Here is a 19,419-nt window from a genome sequence, read left to right as displayed (position 1 = left end):
GCTCCATCTTTGACACAGAACAGGAATCCAGCTGCTTCTCACCATATCCACTGCAGCCAGCCTGGCCCAGGCAGAGGCTGGAGAGTGGGAAGGGGCCGGGGGGCGTACTTTCCCAACCACCAACCTTAAGGTCCACCACTCTCGGTTTACAAATGGGGAAACTGAGGCCCAGGGAGGGGAAAAGCCTCCCCCGCAGTCACACAGAACACCCACCAGGGCCGGCCGGAGCCTGGGTCTGTCACCACCTCCCTGAGGTCTGCGTCCCCAGCTCCCCGGGGGGTAGGTTTTCTCTTGAAGCGAGCTTAGCAGGTCTGACGACACAGCCAGGCTATGCACGCCTGCATGTGTGTCCCAGAGGAACAAAGAATCTGCCAGCTGGGTTTATGTTTCAAGACGTCTGTCCTCGCCCTTGACCAAGAGATCTTACGGGGCGATCGGGGCCAGAGCCGGGGGCTCGGGACATCAATCGGGAAGCCGCCTTGCCTGGAAATCCGAGAGTTCACCCCGCCAGCCCCAGGACCTTCTGAGTTCCCTTGTGGAGGTTACAAACCGCAGGGGCAGGCTGGGGTTCTCTCACCGTTTATTCCATATAGCTGTTTAAAAAGCTTATTTAAAATATAGATCATTATATATATTTATTTATATATATATATAAAATATATAAAGAGGAATTGAGGCGAGCCACCCCAAAGAAAAAGCTGTTTTATAAATATTTCTGTAGCTCCCACATCCCAGAGGAAGAAAACAAAACAAAACAAAACAAAACAAAACAAAAAACATTTACAACCCAAGCTAGTGGTTCCATGTGGTATGCCCAGCAGGCTTAGACCCTGGGGTGGGCCGGGGGTCGTTGCAAGGGCTGGGCCTGCAGACATTCTGAGGAGGGCAGGCAGACCTCCCTTCCCGGGAGGCTGGTGTCTCCGGCTGCGAAAGGTCAAGTCCATGCCAGTCCTGCCCAACTCATACCCCTGGCTTCTTAGACGAGTCTGGAAGGCAGCAAGTGGGCACTCCCAGGCTCTGGCTGCCAGGTTATTTTTAATCTTGTCGGTTTCCTTTGATGTCCTGGCCCTCCTTCCAGAGCGGCCGGGCCTTCTGTTTCTGGCGGTTTCCAAGGGGAGGCAAAGCACAAGCCGCCTCCCATGCCTGGCATCTGGAATTCCCAAGAAAAACTCCACGGGGTGTCTCCGGGCCCCTGGCTGGGCCTCCACAAGTCCCCACGGGTGGGCAGGGCCTCACTTGCAGACATAGCGCTCCACGGTGCGCTCGCACCTACGGCAGGTGACGTAGCAGCACCAATGGTATTTGCAGTGGCACCGCTCGACCACGCGGTCCGTGTAGGGGTTGTAGCCGCGTCCGCAGCACATGAGGTCACAGCTGTCACTGCCGTGGGACGTCTTGTTGCACTGCCTGCGGTGGGGAGGAAAGGGACAGCGGGTGAGCGCATGCTCCCAACCGGGCACCCGCAGGCTCCCCCTACCCCGCGGCTGCATCCCTCTTGGAAGGTGTCTTGATCTTTGGGGAATTTTAGGTAATCCCCTTCCCTAACAGTACTTCTCGCTTCTCCTCGTATTTCTAATAGGCATTTATCAAGACGAGAAATGATGGGCGTGTTTGTTTTTTTAGGGGTGTCTTTTTTTTTTTTTTTCTATTTCTTCTAAATACTTGAAGGAGCCTCAAACCGCTCTGATAATCCTGTCTTCATATTTGATCTTTAATTATATTGTCCCAAATGTCAAGAACATTTTCACATTTAAGAATCCCAAAGTAAGTTCTGGAAAAGACTAAATGGCACTGGATGCGAGGCAAAGTGAATATGTGGCACACTGTTCATCTAGAGACAGGGTCTGCCAACCACTGGCCCTGCGTGCCAGTCAGCAACCCCCCCCCCCCGCTCCCCCCCCCCCCACCGTATTTTATCTTCTAGGAGGCATGCGGGGTCCCTGGTCAGTGGAATTATTATACCCATTTTACAGATGGTGATGGGCTTAGCAAAGAGCAGAGCCCGTTCAAGGTCTCACAGGAATCTGTGGGGTCCTGAAACCAAATCTCTCACATGCTCCGCCTACCCTAAGGGCAGAGAATCCATAGGATTCCAGGGGCTGCATTTCTTTCTGAATCCCATTCCTGTGGGAGAAGACAGTGAAGGCCCCTATGGGACCCCAATACCTAACTGCAGTTTGGCAGATCCTCTAGGTGGGCTCAGGCTAGCAGGGATGTTTTATGGCACGCAGCTGGGTCCCCACAGCCATGCGGACCCAGGAATCCTAGAATGTCCAGCATGGGCAAGTTCTAGAGCTGACCAAATTCAACCCTTGTATTTCCTGATGGGGAAACTGAGCCATGGAATGGAGAGGGAGCGTGCCCAGAGTCACACAGTGTGAGCATGGGGACTGTAAGAGTTTGGGAAGGCTTCCTGGAGGAGGAGGGGTCATCTAGGCCGTTTCACAGAAGACCAGCAGAAATCTAAGATGGGGAGGAGGGAAAGGGAGTTGGGGGCAAAGAAAACAAACAGCCTGGGCAAAGGCGAAGGACCTGATCTAACCTAAGACGTGAGAACAGATGGAAGGGGTAGGAAGGCCAGGGAGGAGGCTAGGCAGCAGCTGAGAAAGAGAGGCCAAGACCTGTGCTGGGAAGGGGCCATGAGGTGGGAAGGAGGGAGCGCCTGAAGGGAGAGTCAGGAAGTGACAGTGACCCGCATATGGGGGCTACAAGCAGTTCTGGGAAGGAAGAAACAGCAGGAAGAACACAATTTCCCAGAGCCAGACAGACCACGGTTCAAACCCCATCTCTGCCACTCACTGGCTGGGTGACTTAGGGCAAGCCACTTAACAAAGGTGACTTTGTTTAGTTATCAACACCATTAATGGCCCTCAGCCTTATCCTGGAGGCCTCTGGACAAAGGGTAGTAGGAAGAAGGAAGAGTTTCATTTTTACTTCTAGATCCCTGACATGCAATGTTTGAAACCTGGTCTCTAACCCTAGAATCAGTTGAGGTATGCAGTGATGCCTGAGAGAGGGGGTGGGGGTGAGTGGGGCTTGGAGAAAGATCCAGGGACCCAGGGCAGGTTTTATTAGCGCAGGGGCTGCTGGGAAAGACATGACAAGAGGGCCAGGGTTTGGAATACTGACTGCCAATGAGGTCTCAGTTCACCAAGCTGGCCTTGAGGAGGGCTGCAGAGCATTGTCCCCAGCTAGGGGGCCAGCCTCTAGAGAGGTGCCACCCATGCACCTCTTTTTACAGTAACAAAGCTCATTTACCTCCACCCCTTGCACTCCTGAATCCCCTAACCTAGTAAAACTCACGTTCCCCCTCCTCCAGGAAGCCTTCCTTGATGTCCAGGCTGGGTCAGGGCACCTCTGGACTTCTCTCACCCTTGGGCTTTTCTCTGTTACAATCTGACCACTTGTCTCTCACTCTTCTGTGTGCCTGCCAGAGCCTCATGTAATAAATAGATGGGAAAAGCGTCTGTGGTTGTAAGCTACTGAGATATTGGAGCTGTTTGTTACTGCAGAAAAAGCTGACTGATACAGATGTCCACAATAGCCCATCCTCAGAGGAATGGCGGAAAGCTGAGAGTGGCAGGAAACCTGGTGGCAAGCGTGGGGAGGCATTCTGAGAAAGCCAGGGAGGCAGCTGGTGCTGCGGGATGGGGCCTCCTCATCAGTCGCTGTAGGGCAAGCCCGAGGGGCAGAGTGGGGGCCCTGGGAAAGCGGAGCCCTGACAGCCTGGGGGGTGGGGACGGGAGATCGCCATTAGTGAGCCCTTCCCATGGGACTGACACTGTCTAGCAGAGGAGCTGCTCAGTAAGTGTGACAGGAGATTGTCGGCCACCCTCTGAGGGCTGTGGAACCCTATGCATTGTACAGAGGATGAGACTGAGCCTCAGATGAGTGAAGAGATCTGCTCAAGATCCTGCAGGTAGGAAGCCACGGCAACTGGGTGGGAACTGTCCTACACACACACACACGCACACGCACACACACACACACAGATCCAGGGAGACCCTCTATTTGCTCTGGCCTTTCCCCAGCCTCTCTGGGCTCTAGAATCCTTTGCCCCATCCTCACCACCCCCCAACCCCATCCTCACCCCACCCACCCTGGCTGCCTCAGACCAGACTCTCGCTCCTTCCTGTCTCCCTGGCCTGACCCGGTTCCATCTTCACTCCACCCGACCCCCTCAATCTGGCCTCCAGATGGAAGCCGAGGCCTCCTCACAGAGCCTGCTGCCCTAGCCTGTGACGATGGAGCCCCCCAAACCAGCCCCCCTCTCCTGGAGACAGGAACGTGGGCTGCGGAGGAAGCAGATGCTGGCCGGGCACCAACTATGTGCCAGACACGTTCTCAGACACCCTCACTCTGGTTCAATATTCTTTTAACCCCGCAGAACACTAGTTTTGTGGAATGCTATTAGGGGCTCCTTAATAAAAAAGTTCCACAGCAAACACCTCTGGGAAACGTTGGCTTAGGCAGATTCTTTACTGTGGGATTCCTCCGAGCCTTTAAAATGTTCTTGTGCCTTGCAAGTCGCCAAAGAGAATTTCCCAATCATATTTGATTGCAGAACTGTTTCTATTACACCATTTCAGGACTAACTGCCCCCAGAAGGTCTCTGGGAAATGCTGCTGCCCTGAATCCTCAGCAGCCCCGCCTGGCACACAGTAGGTCTGCAATCACCCCTGGGCCCCTTTCTTTCTCCTGTCCTAAGCCGGCTTCAGCAGCAGTGATGGGACCAGATGTAGGGACCCCAGCTCCAGCTGTCAAACTGGGGATCGGCAGGGGAGAGAGCTGGGGCCTGGGAGGTGGGTGCGTGCATGGCAGGGGAACGCGGGAGCATTGTCTCCACAGAATGCAGGCACGCTTTGCCCTCCTGCTGCCCTTCTGAAAAGCAGTTGCCCCGGCCCTGTCCCAGCTCTGTGCAGACTGCCTGTGTGGCTGTGGGCTGGCTGCTGCCCCCTTGTGCCTCAGTTCCTTATTTGTCCAATGACCAGGTGACATGACATTTACCCTTCATTTATTCAGTTGACAAACGCTGAGGACCTGTCTTACGTGGGACAGCTTCTTTCTCAGCCAGCCTCCCAGTGTGGTCATCGTCTCTCCCCATCTCCCCCACCAGGCGGAAGGAGGGAGCTCCCACCAGCCTCCACTCCCCAGGGGCCCCTGCCCGGGCAAGGTACACAACAGCCACTCCCAGGAGCTCTGCTGCGGGCCCCTTGGACCCCGGCACCCCTGCTCAGCATTCCTGGGGCCACCTCCCTCGGCTGGGCAGGGACTCCACTCCCCCAAATGCCAGCTGAGCCCAGACTGTGTGCCTTGGGGTGGGGCATGTGCAGCCTAGCTGACCCTTTCCTGCCAGGGTGACAGCAGGCCCTTACCTGTCTTGCGTCCCATGGGAGCCCACCTTCTCGTTCTTCATGCAGAAGTCGGGCGAGCTCTGCAGATAGACAAGCTCCGAGTCCTTCACAGGCCTGATATCCAGGTCCTTGGGCACCAGGTGCTTGCGGGTGCCCATGGGTCGGTGCACCACCTTGGTGGCCGACAGGTAGCGGGTCTTGAGGTCAGAGGCCACATCCCGAAGCTCCTGCAGCCCCTTCCAGCAGGTGCGGATGGAGCAGGAGCCAGATACCCCGTGGCACTTACACTTCATTTCCAGAGAGGCGCGCAGAGCCTGCAGACAGGGGAGGGCGTCGGGCTGGGCAGCCAGAGCCCGCTGCCTGGCCTGTCCGGGGACCCTGCCCCCACCCCTCCGCATGCTGGGTGCTCTCAGGGAGTCATCGTCTGCTCTAGGCCTCAAGTGAGGGAGCTTTTGGCTCTAAAGCTGGGAGATGTCCTAGATTCTCAGCTCCTCCTCCAACGTGGGGGGCAGCGGGGAGGGACAGGAAGGGAGTGGCATTTGCAGGGACAGCAGATGCCAAGAGCTCTAACATATAACATGGCTTAATCACCACAGCAGTCCTTCACAGGAGGTATTATTATTTTCCCCACTTTAAACAGAGGAAACAAAGGCTCAGAGAGGCCAAACCCCAAGCTCAAGGTTGCACAGCTAGAAAATCTGAGAGCTGGGATTGGAACTCAGGTCTGAGGGCAGTTGCAAAAGCCATGCCTTTTAATTGCTCCATGCTTTTCTCTTGCACAAAACTGGGATTCCCTAAATGCTTGCTGGGGAAAAAAAGGGAGAAAAGAGAAGGAAGGAAGGGCAAGGGAAGGAAGGGAGGGGGACAGTAAGAAGAGGCAGGAAGTAAGTACATGGGGTGGGGAGGCACATTCCCTGGCCTGGCTGGCCTTTCCCCTCTGCTGCCTGGTGACCCTCAGCAAGCCCTCCACTGTTCAGCCCTTCTATCTTATATGTGCAGAGCTCGCGCATAATCGCTACCTTCCAGGGAGGTTGCAAGGATGCAAAGAGAGGACGCATATGAAAGGGTTTTATGAACTAACAAAAGTCAAATCAACACTGGTTTGAAAAATCAGTCTAATGCCTGTGGTGGAGGGGGGAGGTCTGGGCTCTGGGGCTCAGGGAACTCTAGCCCTGGCTAAAGAAGTGACTCTGTCCCATCATCCTCTTGTCCCATCAGCTTCCTCTTGTGTACCCGAGGGGCATGAGTTCGATAGATGTCTTCTGCAGGCAGTTCAGTTTTGCGTTCTATTCCCTGCTCCTTTGCACACGGGACTTGGATCCCTGTGCCCGGGCCTGCCCTCCTGCCTGCCCTATACAGAGCTGCAAGGCTTATGGGTCCCCTGGGCCTACCCCTGCCTTCAAATGATGGGGAAACTGAGGCACAGAGCAGGCAGAGACTTGCCCCAAATCATTCAGTGAGTTAGTGTGGGAGCTGGTCAAGGTCCCAGGGCTCCATCTCCTTCATCAGTGCCAGGTAGTGAAGAACTGAGGGAGTCCACTGGGTCTAAAATCTGGACTTGGCCCAGCAAAGCCTGTGAAGGGCACAGGAATGAGATGAACCCAAATGCAGGGCATGTTCAACCTCCCAAGGGCATCGAGGCGCTTTTGAGTCATAAAGGAGAGGTAAGGTATGTTTAGTGCCTCAGCTTTGATGGGTGGGAAGGGGCCCAGAGTTTCCTGGTGCCCGCTGTGTGCCAGACACACAAGCCCTGTGGCCGGGAGAGGGCACTGGGTCCTTTTGCAGATGGTCCCAGGGAAACCAGCTCCTTGGCAACAGGGCCCCAGGGGCAGGCCCGATGTGCCCCGGCAGCTGAGTATCCTGTCCTGACTGCACCGGGGGACCAGATGGCTGTGCTCCTGGATACACGAAGCTCAGGCCAGGCAGGGAGTAGGACTGAGGCTGAGTTCCCAAGGATGGGGGCAGGCCCGCAGGGTTGGGAGACAGGAGCCCTGGGTCCCCGGCCAGGCTCTGCTATGGACCCATAGTGTCTCTTGGCCTCAGTTTCCCCAACTGTCCAAACATGGCCTGGACATCCCAGAATCCTTCTATAAGGGAGACCAATGAGAGAGGAAGGTGAGGACGTGGAAACCTCCGGACTTGGAGTCCACAGACCTGGGCTCCATCGCACCCTGTGTCCTTAGCCAAGCCACCTAAGCTCTCTCTGCCTCACTGGCTGCCTCTGTGCAATGGGCCTGATGGGGCTGCAGGGAGGAGGCCATGAGATGCCATCTGCACCCGACTCTCCACCCTTCAGGCACCCAGCTCCCCGTGTGTAAGGGGGTAGCCGCACCTCCCCACAGGGGAGACTATGGGAGAGAAAACGCCCCAAGCACCACCTCAGTGCCTGGCACGCAGTTTGGTATAAAGTTGTTTTTTTCATTTTCAAAAAATAAAGAGGTCCATTCATTCACTTACGCGTTCACCCCAACCTTCTGTGGAATGAGGTGAGGGATTAATGAAACACTGATCGTAACAAACGTCGAGGGGAAACTGAGTTTTGGACCTGGGCGGGAGTCCCTGTTAGAGCCAAGGAGACTACCCCTTAGGCTAAGGTTCTTGCCCCATGGCCCTCCCCATGCCTCCTCCCATACCCAGCCTCTGCTCAGGACCCCACAGGAGGAACCTGAGGAACACAGCTGATGGGGACTGAAGAGCACCGACCCAGCCCATTTTATAGATAGAAACAACTGAGCCCGGAGAGGAAGTGACTTGCCCAACGTCACACAGCTAGTCTAGTGCCAGAGCCAAGATGGGAACTCAGAGCTCCTGACTCCTAGCTCAGTGTCCCTTCTGCTCCACTAATATTCTCAACTCAAACCCCGGTGGACCCCCTAGAGGAGGAGGAGCCAGGCAAGCCCCAAGCGGCTGGAGAGGGGAGAGAGAGCCGGGGGAGGCCGGGAGCACTCAACGTGGGTGGATCGGGCCCGCCCCCCCTCCCCATCAGGGCACACTGGGTGGCCCTTTCCTGGCCACCTGGCATAGGCATAACCATCTGGGGTGGGTGGGGTGGGTGGTTACCTGTCTCCCCACTTCACTGTTGTGTAGACGCATCAGTTTATTGGCTTGGGATCCTGTTTTTTTCACCTTCATAGGAGCATCGGAAAACTTGGCCCCCATGAGGAGCCCGTAGCTGAGGTTGTCCGCACATCCTCCCCAGCGGTTCCCGGGCCCGGGTGGCTCACCTGGGACAGGGCCGCAGGAGCAGCCGGGCAGGTCGCCGGAGGTGCAGGCCCGGGCGATGGCGTGGCTGATGGCGGCCGCCGACAGCGCATACACGAAGGCTGACTCCCGGGTCCCTGTGGGGAGGTGCTGGGTCAGCTCGGGGCGGTGGGGGGGGGGGGGGCGGGCCGGGGGACAGGGCACAGGACCCCACCCAGGCCTGAGGGCCTCCTCCTGGGCCCCTGCCTGCCTCTGTGGGGCCAGCCGGGCACAGAGGCTGCCACCAGATGGAGGACAGCACCAGGGACATTAATCTGTCGCCAGTCCATTCTCCCACACATACACCAGCTGATTTGTGCACTCATCACAAACTCACCCTCATTCCCAGAGGCCGGCAAAGCCCACACACCCACAGGCACCCTTGCTCCCACACACTCACCATTCCGGATCTCCCCCTACATCCCTGCACTCAGTGTTAGGGGCTACTCCTCAAAGAACTCACAACTCGAGGGGCAGACAAGTGTGCAAAGAGCCTGCTGTAGGTTGAAATGTGTCCCCCTAAAAGATATAGTCAAGTCCTGGCCCCTGGTACCTGTGAACATGACCTGATTTAGAAACACGGCCTTTGCAGGTGTAATGGAACTCAGATGAGGTCATACTGGGTCAGGGTGGGCCCTAATCCAATGACTGGCGTCCTTATAGGAAGGGGGGAGTTCTGGATACAGAGACACAGAGGCAGGGATTAAAGTGATGTATCTCCAGGCCAAGGAACACTGAGGCTGGGGACAGTCACCGAAAGCTAAGAAGAGGCAAGAAAGAATCCTCTCCGGGGCTGTCAGAGGGAGCACAGCCCTGCTGGTATCTTGGTTTCAGGCTTCCAGCCTCCAGAACTCTGGGACAATACAGTTTTGTTGTCTGAAGCCCTGTTTGTGGGACCTTGTCACAGCATCCTGGGAAAACAATACGGAGCCCAATGTGCCTCTGCTGTAGGGGGTCCTAGCTTCAGGTCCACGCAAGTCACCTCCCCTTCTCAAGCCTCAGTTTCCTTAACTGTAGAATGGAAATGATAATACCTCCCTCACAGGATCGCTCTAGAGTTCCCATAATTCGGGAAGGAAGGAAGCTTTGTCAAGTGCTATACAATCCTTAGCTGTTGCCACGCGGGAGGAGAGATTAGATCCACTGGGGCACTTTTGGCCATCAAAAGGCTCTTGACTGTACATAGGACCCCCAAGTCCACCCCGCAAGCCACCTGCTCCAGAAAGTGGGGTTCCTATATCACTCTGTGCATCTCACAGCATCCTCAGTCTAGAATTACCTCGGTCTAGAATTACCTTGTGGCACACCTGTCTGCCCGGTGGTGGCTTTCCTGTCTTCTTGTCACATACGCCCCTCCCAAGAGCCTCCTCGGCCTTATTTCATCCTTCCCTTTACGCATTAGGTACACAGGCATTTGTGCCACCATTTCAGGCTCCCCTGCAACTCGTATATTCACTCACTATATGTTTATTCATTCATCAGTTCATGCCCAGATACCGGTGTCTACGATTAATTCATCCACCCGCCCATCCACGTCTGTTTTCTTCTGTGCATCCATCCATCACCCACCTCTTCACTCATCCACCCATCACACAGCCATCAACATCCACCCATCCGTCCATGAATTCACCCACCTATCTAAACACACATATATTGATGCCTGAATTCATCCTTCCCCACCTGCACGCATTCCGTGGGCCCTAGCAGCCCCCGCCGGCCCCCTACCTCTCTCCAGGTCAAGCAGGTAGTTGGGGGCAAGCTCGATGGAGGAGCAGTTCCAGCGCATGTCCGCGAAGGCCCTGCGGCAGGCCTTCATGACCTCGCGGGCGGCGTGCACGATGGTGTGCATGAGCTCCAGGTTACTGCGGCACAGCTGCACCTGCGCAGATACCAACCCCTCCAGCTGCTTGCAGTGCTGCGTCTGGTTCAGCGCGAGGGCCGCCGGGGTCTTGGACAGCGCCCTGCACACCACCGAAGGGCAACAACCAAGAGAAGGAAAGACAGAGCGTGAGGGGCCACGTTGCCTACACCTGCCCTACTGCTCCCAGCCCTTGCGCAATGAATGGGTTCAGGGGCCTTTGCTGGAAGGAGTTTGGAAACTAAGAGGCAAAGACCTGGCCCCAGCAGAGCAATGGCTCCCCCTTCCGTTCCCTGTGACCTTGGGCACATCGCTGTCCCTCTCTGGGCCAGGGCCTCATTCATAATGCAGGATCATGACCTCCATCCTACCTACACTTTACTGTAATTATATTAACAATAAACAGTTTCACAGCCCACAAAGTGTGCACACCCACGGCTTTATTTAGCTCTCACACGGCTGTGAATTATTACTCTTTATTTAACATTCATTCAACCCTGAACACCAAATGGGCCAGACACTGTGCTAAATGCTAGATTATTACAATCAGTATCATTATAATACACACTATTAATTGAGCGCTTACTAGATGCACATATGAGTTAGGAGCTTACCATACATTGCTTCATTTAATTATTAAACTACTTATTAGGCTGTAAAATTCCACACACATGCTTGGGATTTATTAAAGGATAAAACAGCCACTCAGTTTTGCAATAAATGGGACTAAGTCATTCACTTGCTGTGTGCCCTTCGATAAATCACTGTCCCTTTCTGGGCTTCAGTGCCCGTACCTATAAAGTGTATTTCCCAGAACGTGTTCCAGTGAGACACTGAAAGAAGGGATCCATGGTTAAGCACATTTGGGGAACATGATCTACTATGTTTCCCTTTGGAGAGTAATTAATGCACATTTGCATTTTAAAGGCCCTGAGAAGTCCCAAGCAACACAACAGGCTTGGTTTTGTTTAGCTCTGGAGTCCTTGCTGAGCACAAAGCCCTTTGTTTGAGAGGCACTGACCTCATCCATGCTTTGGGAAATGCTGGCCTGGGGGTCCCTTTGAACCTGGTGATGTTATAGGACTGAAGAGCTTCCCAGATCCTGGTTCTAGGCACTGGAACTGCAAGGCTCTAGGACCGGGGTCCTGGATCCACATTTGTCCCCAGGCCTTCTCCGAGGAGCAGGCTGCATCAGGCAGCACCTCCTCTGAGTGCAGGGTAGAGGGACCCCAACAGCCTTAAAGGGTTCTGCATAGACTTATCCCCTGCCCCAGAGCCAGCTGGCCCTCAGCAATCCAGCAGAGACCCTGGAGGAGCCGGGGACAAGGATGGGCCAATCTGCAGCCACAGTGCTGTGGGCCCTGCTTGCTGCGAGCCCCACGGTCTTCACCCAGGGTCAGGGCTGAGACCTGGTGAGGCCGAAATCCAGAACCCCTGCCCCGAAATCCTAAGGGAGGTAGCACCTTGCTAAAGAACAGCACATGCCAGGGTAGACTCCTGGATGTGTCATTCCCTTTGTGACCTTGAACAAGTCTCTTGGCCTCTCCTAGCCCAGCAACCTCTCAGCATTACCTGGGGGAGTAACTCCGTGAGCCTCATGTGTTCCGCCCAGGGCTGACACAGCTGGTCAGTGCCCAGTAAGGAAAGTTACTACAATCACAGCCTTGGTGGTCTTTTCCTTCCTGTACCCACTTAGTCACAGCCAAGGGCTGCTTCAAACCTGGTCCCCTAAGCCCTCTCCAGCCTCTTGTCCTCGTCCCCGGCGTGCCCTAATATCTGGCCATACCAGACTCCTGGCTTCTCTAACAGGGACGGCCCTGCTACCATGTGTTTGCCCAGGCTTTTCCTGATGCCAGGAATGCCTTTCCCCTTGCTCTTGTACCTAAATGAATAAATGAACTTGATCTACTTGTGGAAGAAATATTTACTAAGCACCAGCTCTTTCTGGACTCATTTGATAATGAACATGACACAGATCCTTTCCTCAAGGAGCCCCTAGTCTAATGGCTACACAGGCCTTTCAACAGTAATGACCCAAATGTTCCAGCTCATGGGCTGGCCTAGGGAAGAGCCCAGGCTTAGGGCACAGCTGTGTGACATAGGTAAGTTACCCAACCTCTCTGGGCCTCATGGTCCTCATCTGTTATAAGAAAATGATAATTTTTTTTTTTTAATGTTTATTTATTTTGAGAGAGAGAGAGAGAGCGAGAAAGAGGGAGTGAGCCAGCAGGGGAGGGGCAGAGAGAAAGGGAGAGAGAATCCCAAGCAGGCTCCGTGTTGTCAGTGCAGAGCTCAAGGCAGGGCTCGATCCCACAAACTGTGAGATCATGGCCTGAGCCAAAATCAAGAGTCGGTTGCCTAACCGACTGAGCCCCCAAAATGACAATTTCTACATTAAAAGGTGATGGCAAGACTTCTGTATCATAACATACGTAAAACATCTTGAACATCCATAAGCGGGATGGCCTCTGCTTATTGCCAGGTGAATCTTGGACCAAAGAGGGTCAGAGGGGTTCTAGCTCCAGCACTGCCCTCTATCTGCTGTATAATCTCAGGCAAATTGCTGTACCTCTCTGAGCATCACCTACAAAATGGGAAGTCTTAGAGGTCTTGGAGGGCCCAAGAGAGAAAATAGGTGCTACATTAAGTCCTAATAAGTTAGTTTGTTCCCCCCTGCCTCTCACTTCGCCATGTCCCACCCCTCCTACAACTCCAAAGTACAGAAGTCTTCCCAGAGGCCTGGGAAGCCAACCCAGGACAAGTGGGCATGCCCTGATGTGATGTCTGCAGTCTGGGTGGCACAAGCCAGCCCTCAGATCGATTGTGGGTATCTCAGACAGTCTTGCCTCACTGTTACCCCTGGTCCGTCCCTGTCCTCCCAACTGTGAGCAGAGAAATGTCTGGCATGTCTGGGTGCAGATCTCAGGCCTGTTTGCTTGAGCTAAAGCGAGCCATCTGGTCCTCCCTGGCCCTCTGAGCCACTGAGGCCTGTCTATGCCAGGTCACCTCAGGGAACCTCCGGGCAGAATCCTCATAGCCCATACTGGGTGAGGTGTGGCCACACAGAGGCGGACGTCATCCACACAGCCTGTTTCTTGGTTGGTCCAGCCCCTCCACCTGTGCCTAGCAAACACTGGGCACACACTACCCCATGTAGGCACAGCACTCCCCACTCGGCAGAATCTCTTGCCACATCCACCGAGGGCGCAGCCTGGAGGATGACACCCCCCACACACACTTTGTACAGAGGAGGACACAGGCACAGCTCTGGTACCCGGATGCTCGGTCTCCTCCCGACACCATCTTCCCGCAGACCTGGCCTCTCCTTCCCGGGTCTCCTCTCTGCCAGGCTGGGGGCTGTCAACACTCAGCCTGTCCTGAGCCCACTCTGCCCTTCTCCTTGCCCAGATTTCTTCCTTCCCCTCTGAGCCAGTTTGCGGTTTCACAACAGGAAGGATTATATGATGTATGCAAGAAAATACCCCGCACGGTACGAGGTATGCAGTGGGCACTCAAGCAGTGTGGCTGCGTTCTGGGTCTTTTCCCTGGGTTCCTGCTCCAGCCAAGAAGTGGACAATGTAGGCCCAGCCTTTCCCTGGGGAGCTCAGCTCTGACAGTTCCTGAGCAACCCTATGCTGTGGCTGAGGGAGGGGGGCTCTGTGCCCCTGCTGCCCGAGGACCTGGGCCACTCAGGGTGTCAGTCTGTCCAGTTCTGGAGTCAATAAGCCTCCGCCTCCCCAGCCGGCGGTGAGAGGAGGTACTACAAGGGACAGCCCAGTGAGGACGCTCCCAGATGAGGCCCAGAGTGCCAAGGAGGGCAGAGGACAGATAGGAAGAGGTCTGGAGATCCTTGGTGGGCCAGGGGCGGCTGGAGAGAGTGATGTGCACAGAGCGGCCAGCCGCAACGTGCAGGCCGGGAGACCAGGAGGCAGGAGGCAGCGGATTCCACTCCTGAGGAGGGCAATGCGGTCATCTGGTAATTAGTGGTAATGACCGTTTCTAACTAAGTCCCCCTCGGGGAGGTAATCAAGGATTATGGTGGGAGGCGGGGGAGTTGCCCGTCTGGACATCTCCTCCGGCTTGCCTCGCTGCAGCAGACCCCTAATTGAAAACATTTTGGTATATCTGGGGATGAGGATATGGGGGGAGAGGGTGGAAGAGAGGACAGGAGGGAACAGAGTTCACAAGCAAGGCCTGTGCCAAGGTGCCACTGCAGTGGCCGAGGTCTCTCCCATCTGGGAGTCGAGGGTCCTCCTGGGAGTGGTTGGGGGGGGGCAGAGACCTGGGTTTCAGCTCCAGCTCAGTTGCTGCACCCAACCTTGGGTAAGTCACTGGCCCTTGCTGGGCCCCCGTATCCTCATCTCATTGTGCAAGTGGGGACACGGAGGCCCAGAGACGGGCAGGGCTTGCCCAGACATGTCCACAGCCAATCGGGCAGAGCCAAGCTAGAACCCAGGCCTCCCAGATCCCAGGACACCTCTCATTCCCATTTTTGAGATGAGGAAACTGAGACTCAGAGAGGCCGAAGCGATTGATATGCCTGAGGCGTGGCTCGAGGCTAGCGAACTGGCAAGGCTCAGGCTGAGTCCCAGGTCCCCAACAGGTGGACATTCTGGGCCACCGAGCCACATCGGGTTACAGTTCTTAGGTCAGAGACCCCTTTCATCTTCGGTCCCCTTTCCAAAGCCCAGGGTACCAGGACCCCCAGGGACAACCCCAGGACAGCTGAGTCTCCTGCGTGAGTCACCCCACAGTACACTTCCCTATTCCCAACTGTCCTGGGGCTCCCTGAGACCAAGAAGCCACAGAGCCAGACAGCCTCACTCCACATCCTGCCTCTGCTGCTGTGACACCCTGTGAGTTAGAGACCCCGTGCCTCCATTTCTTTTTCTGTTTAATGGGGGTGATAGCAGAACCCACGTCCTATGGTTCATTGTTTCAAATGAACAATATCCATAAAGCACTTAGAACAGTGCTTGGCCACACACACACACACACACACACACACACACACACACACACTGCTTAACCTCCACTCCTGCCTCCCCCTGTATCTTCAGCTCCAGCAAGAGTTTAACCACTAACTAGGGGTTTGGCTGAATGGAGCTCATCTGCCCAGGGTTCTGGTCCCACAGCCACCATTAACTAGCTGCGTGATCTTGGGCCAGTTACTGAACCTCTCTGTACCTTAGATTCCTCATTTGTAAAATGGTAGCGATAAGAATACCACCTATTTCGTGGGAGTATTCTCAAAATTAAGTGACTAAAGCTCCTGGAACAGAGACGGGATTTACTAGTAGGCTCCAATAATTCTTGGTTTCTCTGTTTCCCCACATGCACCGTCCTGCCTCTCTGCTTTTGTCCCTGCTCTTTCCTCCTGCCTAGATGCTTGCTCTGCACTCCATCCTTGGCCATCAAAATCCTACCTATCCTTTGAAGCCCAGCCCAAAGCCACCTTCCTTAGATGGGCCTAACCGCTCCTCCCCTGGGCCCCCACACTCCCTTTCCCAGGACACAGCCCGAAGTCCACTTTGTATTTGTACATGTCCATTTCCCCCAAGAGGCTAGGAGCTCCCGTAAGGCAGACACCCAGTTGTATCCATTTTCGTGGCAGCCGGGGCTGTGCAGTGGGAACGGCATGGATGTTGGGCTTAGCCAGCCATCTATTCCAGGCCCCACGTGGCCACCTGCCAGCGTGGGGGCTTGTGCAAGTCACACATTGTCAGGGCCTCAGCATTCCCACTGTGACGCAGGAATGCCAGCCGTGTCCCCCGCAACGCTCCAGAGGCAAGCCTGGTTCTTGGCTTCTGCCGCTCCTAGTGCTCTTTGGCAAATCCTTCCATGCCCCGGACCTCAGCTGCCCTATCTGTAAAATGGTGTGGCAGGTGAGGAGGGTGGGGACTCTCTGATCAGAGGGTCCCGCCAACTGGCGCCGTGCCAGGTACTGGCAGTAGAAGGTGGCTGACGCCTCACACAACTAATCAGAAGCAGCAGCGAAGAGCCGCTAAGCCTACGCTTCTCCTTGCCAACAAGAGATGCCAGAAGATGGGGTTACCCTCCTGGATCACCAATTAATCGATAACTCAGCCCCGGGGCGGGGGGGGGGGGGGGCGGCAGCGCCAGTGACCTCAGGACTGTTTGCTGGCGGCCCAGCCACTATCGCCCTGTCTTGCAGCTAATCCACGAAACTTCCCCATAGCCCCTCCCCAGCCCCCATAATCTGTCCCTGCCTCTCTTATCTGCATGGCTCGCTCCCCACCCCCGTCTCCAGACCTGTCCTGCCCTGGATGTCCGCACCACGCAGGGAGTCCCTCCACCCAAAGTGCCCTCCTCCCCACCGTCCTCACCCACCAAACTCCCAGAAACTCCTCAAGCCAGACCCAGGCTCACCACTGCCGAAAAATCATCCCAGGGTCCCAAGTATGTGCCCCCCACCAGGTGGTCTCCCCTCCTCTGGGTCCCCACAACACCACCTTGGTCACTCCTAGGGCACTTGGAGTTATTTACGGCCTGGGCTTATCTCTTCCAGCCCAGAGGGCAGCTCCTCCAGGAAGGGGCTGGGTTTTACTCCTCTCCACCCCCCCCACCCCCACCCTGCACTGCCCACAGCTCTGCACAGAGCAGGCACTCCCTTCTACTGGATGGAAGAGAGCCTCCCTCTCCCACCCACCCAGCCATTAATAATTTCTATCTAAAGGAATACCCTTCACATGTGCAGAGCATCTGACAGTTTACAAAGTTCTTTCATGAGCCGCTTCTCATCTGATCTGAGTGAGGTAGAGGCTCTCCCCCTCCTTCTACAGAGGACACTGAGGCTCCCAGAAGTTGAGTGACACTTCCCCCAAGGTCACCCAGGTGGAGGGGTCAGTACTGTTTGAGAATCTTCAGCTAGGGTCAGGAGACTAACAAGGAAACACGATATTGAACAGGCCCCCGTGCGGGCCACAGACCCTCTTGACTCGGGCCCTTGACCACGCTTTTTCCATCTGCCCCTGTGGAGGCCTTGCACAACCCTCAGCTGCACAGGACAAGGCAATTCTGTCGTTCTCCACGCCCTGTCTCGCTCCTGCCTCACAACCCTCCGGGAGGTAAGGACAATATTTTACAGAGTAGAAAAAGGAGGCTTAAGAAGAGTGACTTGCCCACGACCCCCAAACCAACTTCCGCTCCCGGGTCTTGGGCACGCTCACCCGATCCCCGGGGGGGGGGGGGGGGGGGGGGGGGGGGCTGAACGTTAGCCGCCACCCCCAGCCGCCGGTCCCAGAGCCCGGCTGCATAGACGCGGGGTCCCTACTTACAGCCATTTGATGCCGTAGCACACGCCGGTCTGGAGCGCCAGGGCGAAGAGCAGCGCCTCGCAGACTCGCGGCCGCGCCCTCATGGTCGCGCGGCACGCGCGCTCGGGGGTCGCACCCTCGAGGAGCTGCACCGAAGTCCCGCCGCGGGCACGGCCACCGCCGATCTTCCAGCGAGCACGCCGCCTGCAGTCGGGGAGAGCGGAGGCGGCGGGTTAAGGCGGAGCGCAGGGCGGGGGCTGCGGGGGGGGGGGGGCGTTTTATTCAAATTACAAAGGAGGGGTCGGACCCGGGAGGCCGAGCGCGCGGCGGGCGTCGCCTCCCGCCCCGCACAGCCCGGGACGCGGCCGGCGTCTGGCTCAAATTAGGTGTCGCCCGAGCGCGGCCGAGGGCGTGTCCATCTAGCGCGGCTCCCGGGCTGGGACCCGGGCTGCGGACTGGCAGGGAAGCTGGCGACCGGACCAGAGACGGCGAGAGGGAGGAAGCCGGTCAGAGACCGAGGCTGAAAGACACTGAGGCAGAGGGAGCCCCGGGGCACACTGACCAGGAGGGACCGAAAGGAGAGGAGGAAGGGAGTCACGGCGGAGGCCGAGTGCGCGCAAGAGGGCAGATCTGTCAGGCCCAGGATCTGCGTTATCTCCAAATATTAATTACTAGTTAGTAGGGGCTTGGCAATTCTCCTTTCCCGCTGAGTTTTCTCCCCTGTAAACTAGGGACACAATTGTGATTCAGACACAATTCGCCTTTATAAAGTTCACCTAACATGATCGCATTTGCTCCTCCCAGCAGCCCTGCGAGACAGGTGTCCTCACTGCCCCCATCTCACAGATGAGGAATCTGCGGCCCGGGGATGTGGAAACGGCCTTGTTCACCCAGTCAGCGGCAGGTCCGTGCCCCGTGTGCTATTCCTACGTCTACCCAGATGTCCCGTGAGCTCGCGAATGGTCAGAAGACTAGGAAATGGGGGGTTACTGTGGGTATCAGTGAAGGGGGGGATGAGAAATGAAATGGCAGAGGTCTTTGTACAGTGGTTCCCGAGTTTCCAAGTCCCCGTCTAGCGGCCCCCTTTTGGAGTGCCAGGCGGTGCCCAGGCCCAAGCCAACGCGGGACAGCCTGGCCAACGCTAAGCAGTAGAGCGCACTGGGCCGGCGCGATGCCGCTTCTGGCCACCAGGGGGCGACCTAGCGCCGCGGAGCAACTGTTACCCCGCCCGCAGGTCTCAGGGCTGCTCCTCGGGGCTTTTTTCTTTTTCTTCTCCATCTTTTTTTTTTTTTTTTTTTTGGTCGGTCTTCCCTCTCTTCGTCCTCACCTCATTAACTCCCTTCCCAGCTTCTCCCAAATTTACCAACACCTGGCATTCTCTCGGAGACAAAAGCAGCCCCAGCCCCTCTCCCCTGGAGAGGAACAAAGACAAAGAGATTCCTTTCTAAAGGGCTTGGGGAGTTGGAAAAAGAAGGCACCCGCCTTACAGGGGGGCGCTTGAGAAGGAAAGGGACGTTCTCATCTGGCTGTGTGAGCTTGGGCGAGCCCTCCACCATCCCCAGGCTCAGTTTCCCTTCATAAAACAAGGGACTGAACTTGACCGTGCGTCTCCTGAAGCCTTTCAAGCCTCGCAGGAGCTTGGGGGTCTTTAAGTTCCCCTCTGCCTGAGTTTACACTGTTATGAATACCT

General features: G+C 56.0%; 1 protein-coding gene across 1 annotated transcript; it reads right to left on the bottom strand.

Moving 5' to 3' along the window:
* Positions 1 to 609: 609 nt before the first annotated feature.
* WNT11 (Wnt family member 11) lies at positions 610 to 17,893 on the bottom strand. Its single transcript, XM_042905326.1, has 5 exons — positions 17,751 to 17,893; positions 10,320 to 10,555; positions 8,415 to 8,692; positions 5,376 to 5,668; positions 610 to 1,407 (listed from the first exon to the last, which is right to left on the bottom strand). The coding sequence occupies exons 1-5, from the start codon at positions 17,831 to 17,833 to the stop codon at positions 1,233 to 1,235; spliced, it is 1,065 nt and encodes a 354-aa protein (XP_042761260.1). The 5' UTR covers positions 17,834 to 17,893; the 3' UTR covers positions 610 to 1,232.
* Between the last annotated feature and the right edge of the window lie 1,526 nt (positions 17,894 to 19,419).

Source organism: Panthera leo, chromosome D1 (assembly GCF_018350215.1).
Source record: "Panthera leo isolate Ple1 chromosome D1, P.leo_Ple1_pat1.1, whole genome shotgun sequence".
In the NCBI taxonomy this organism is placed as follows: Eukaryota; Metazoa; Chordata; class Mammalia; order Carnivora; family Felidae; genus Panthera; species Panthera leo.
The sequence above is the reverse complement of the archived record's forward strand: the minus strand, read 5'-3'. Positions and strand labels throughout refer to the sequence as shown.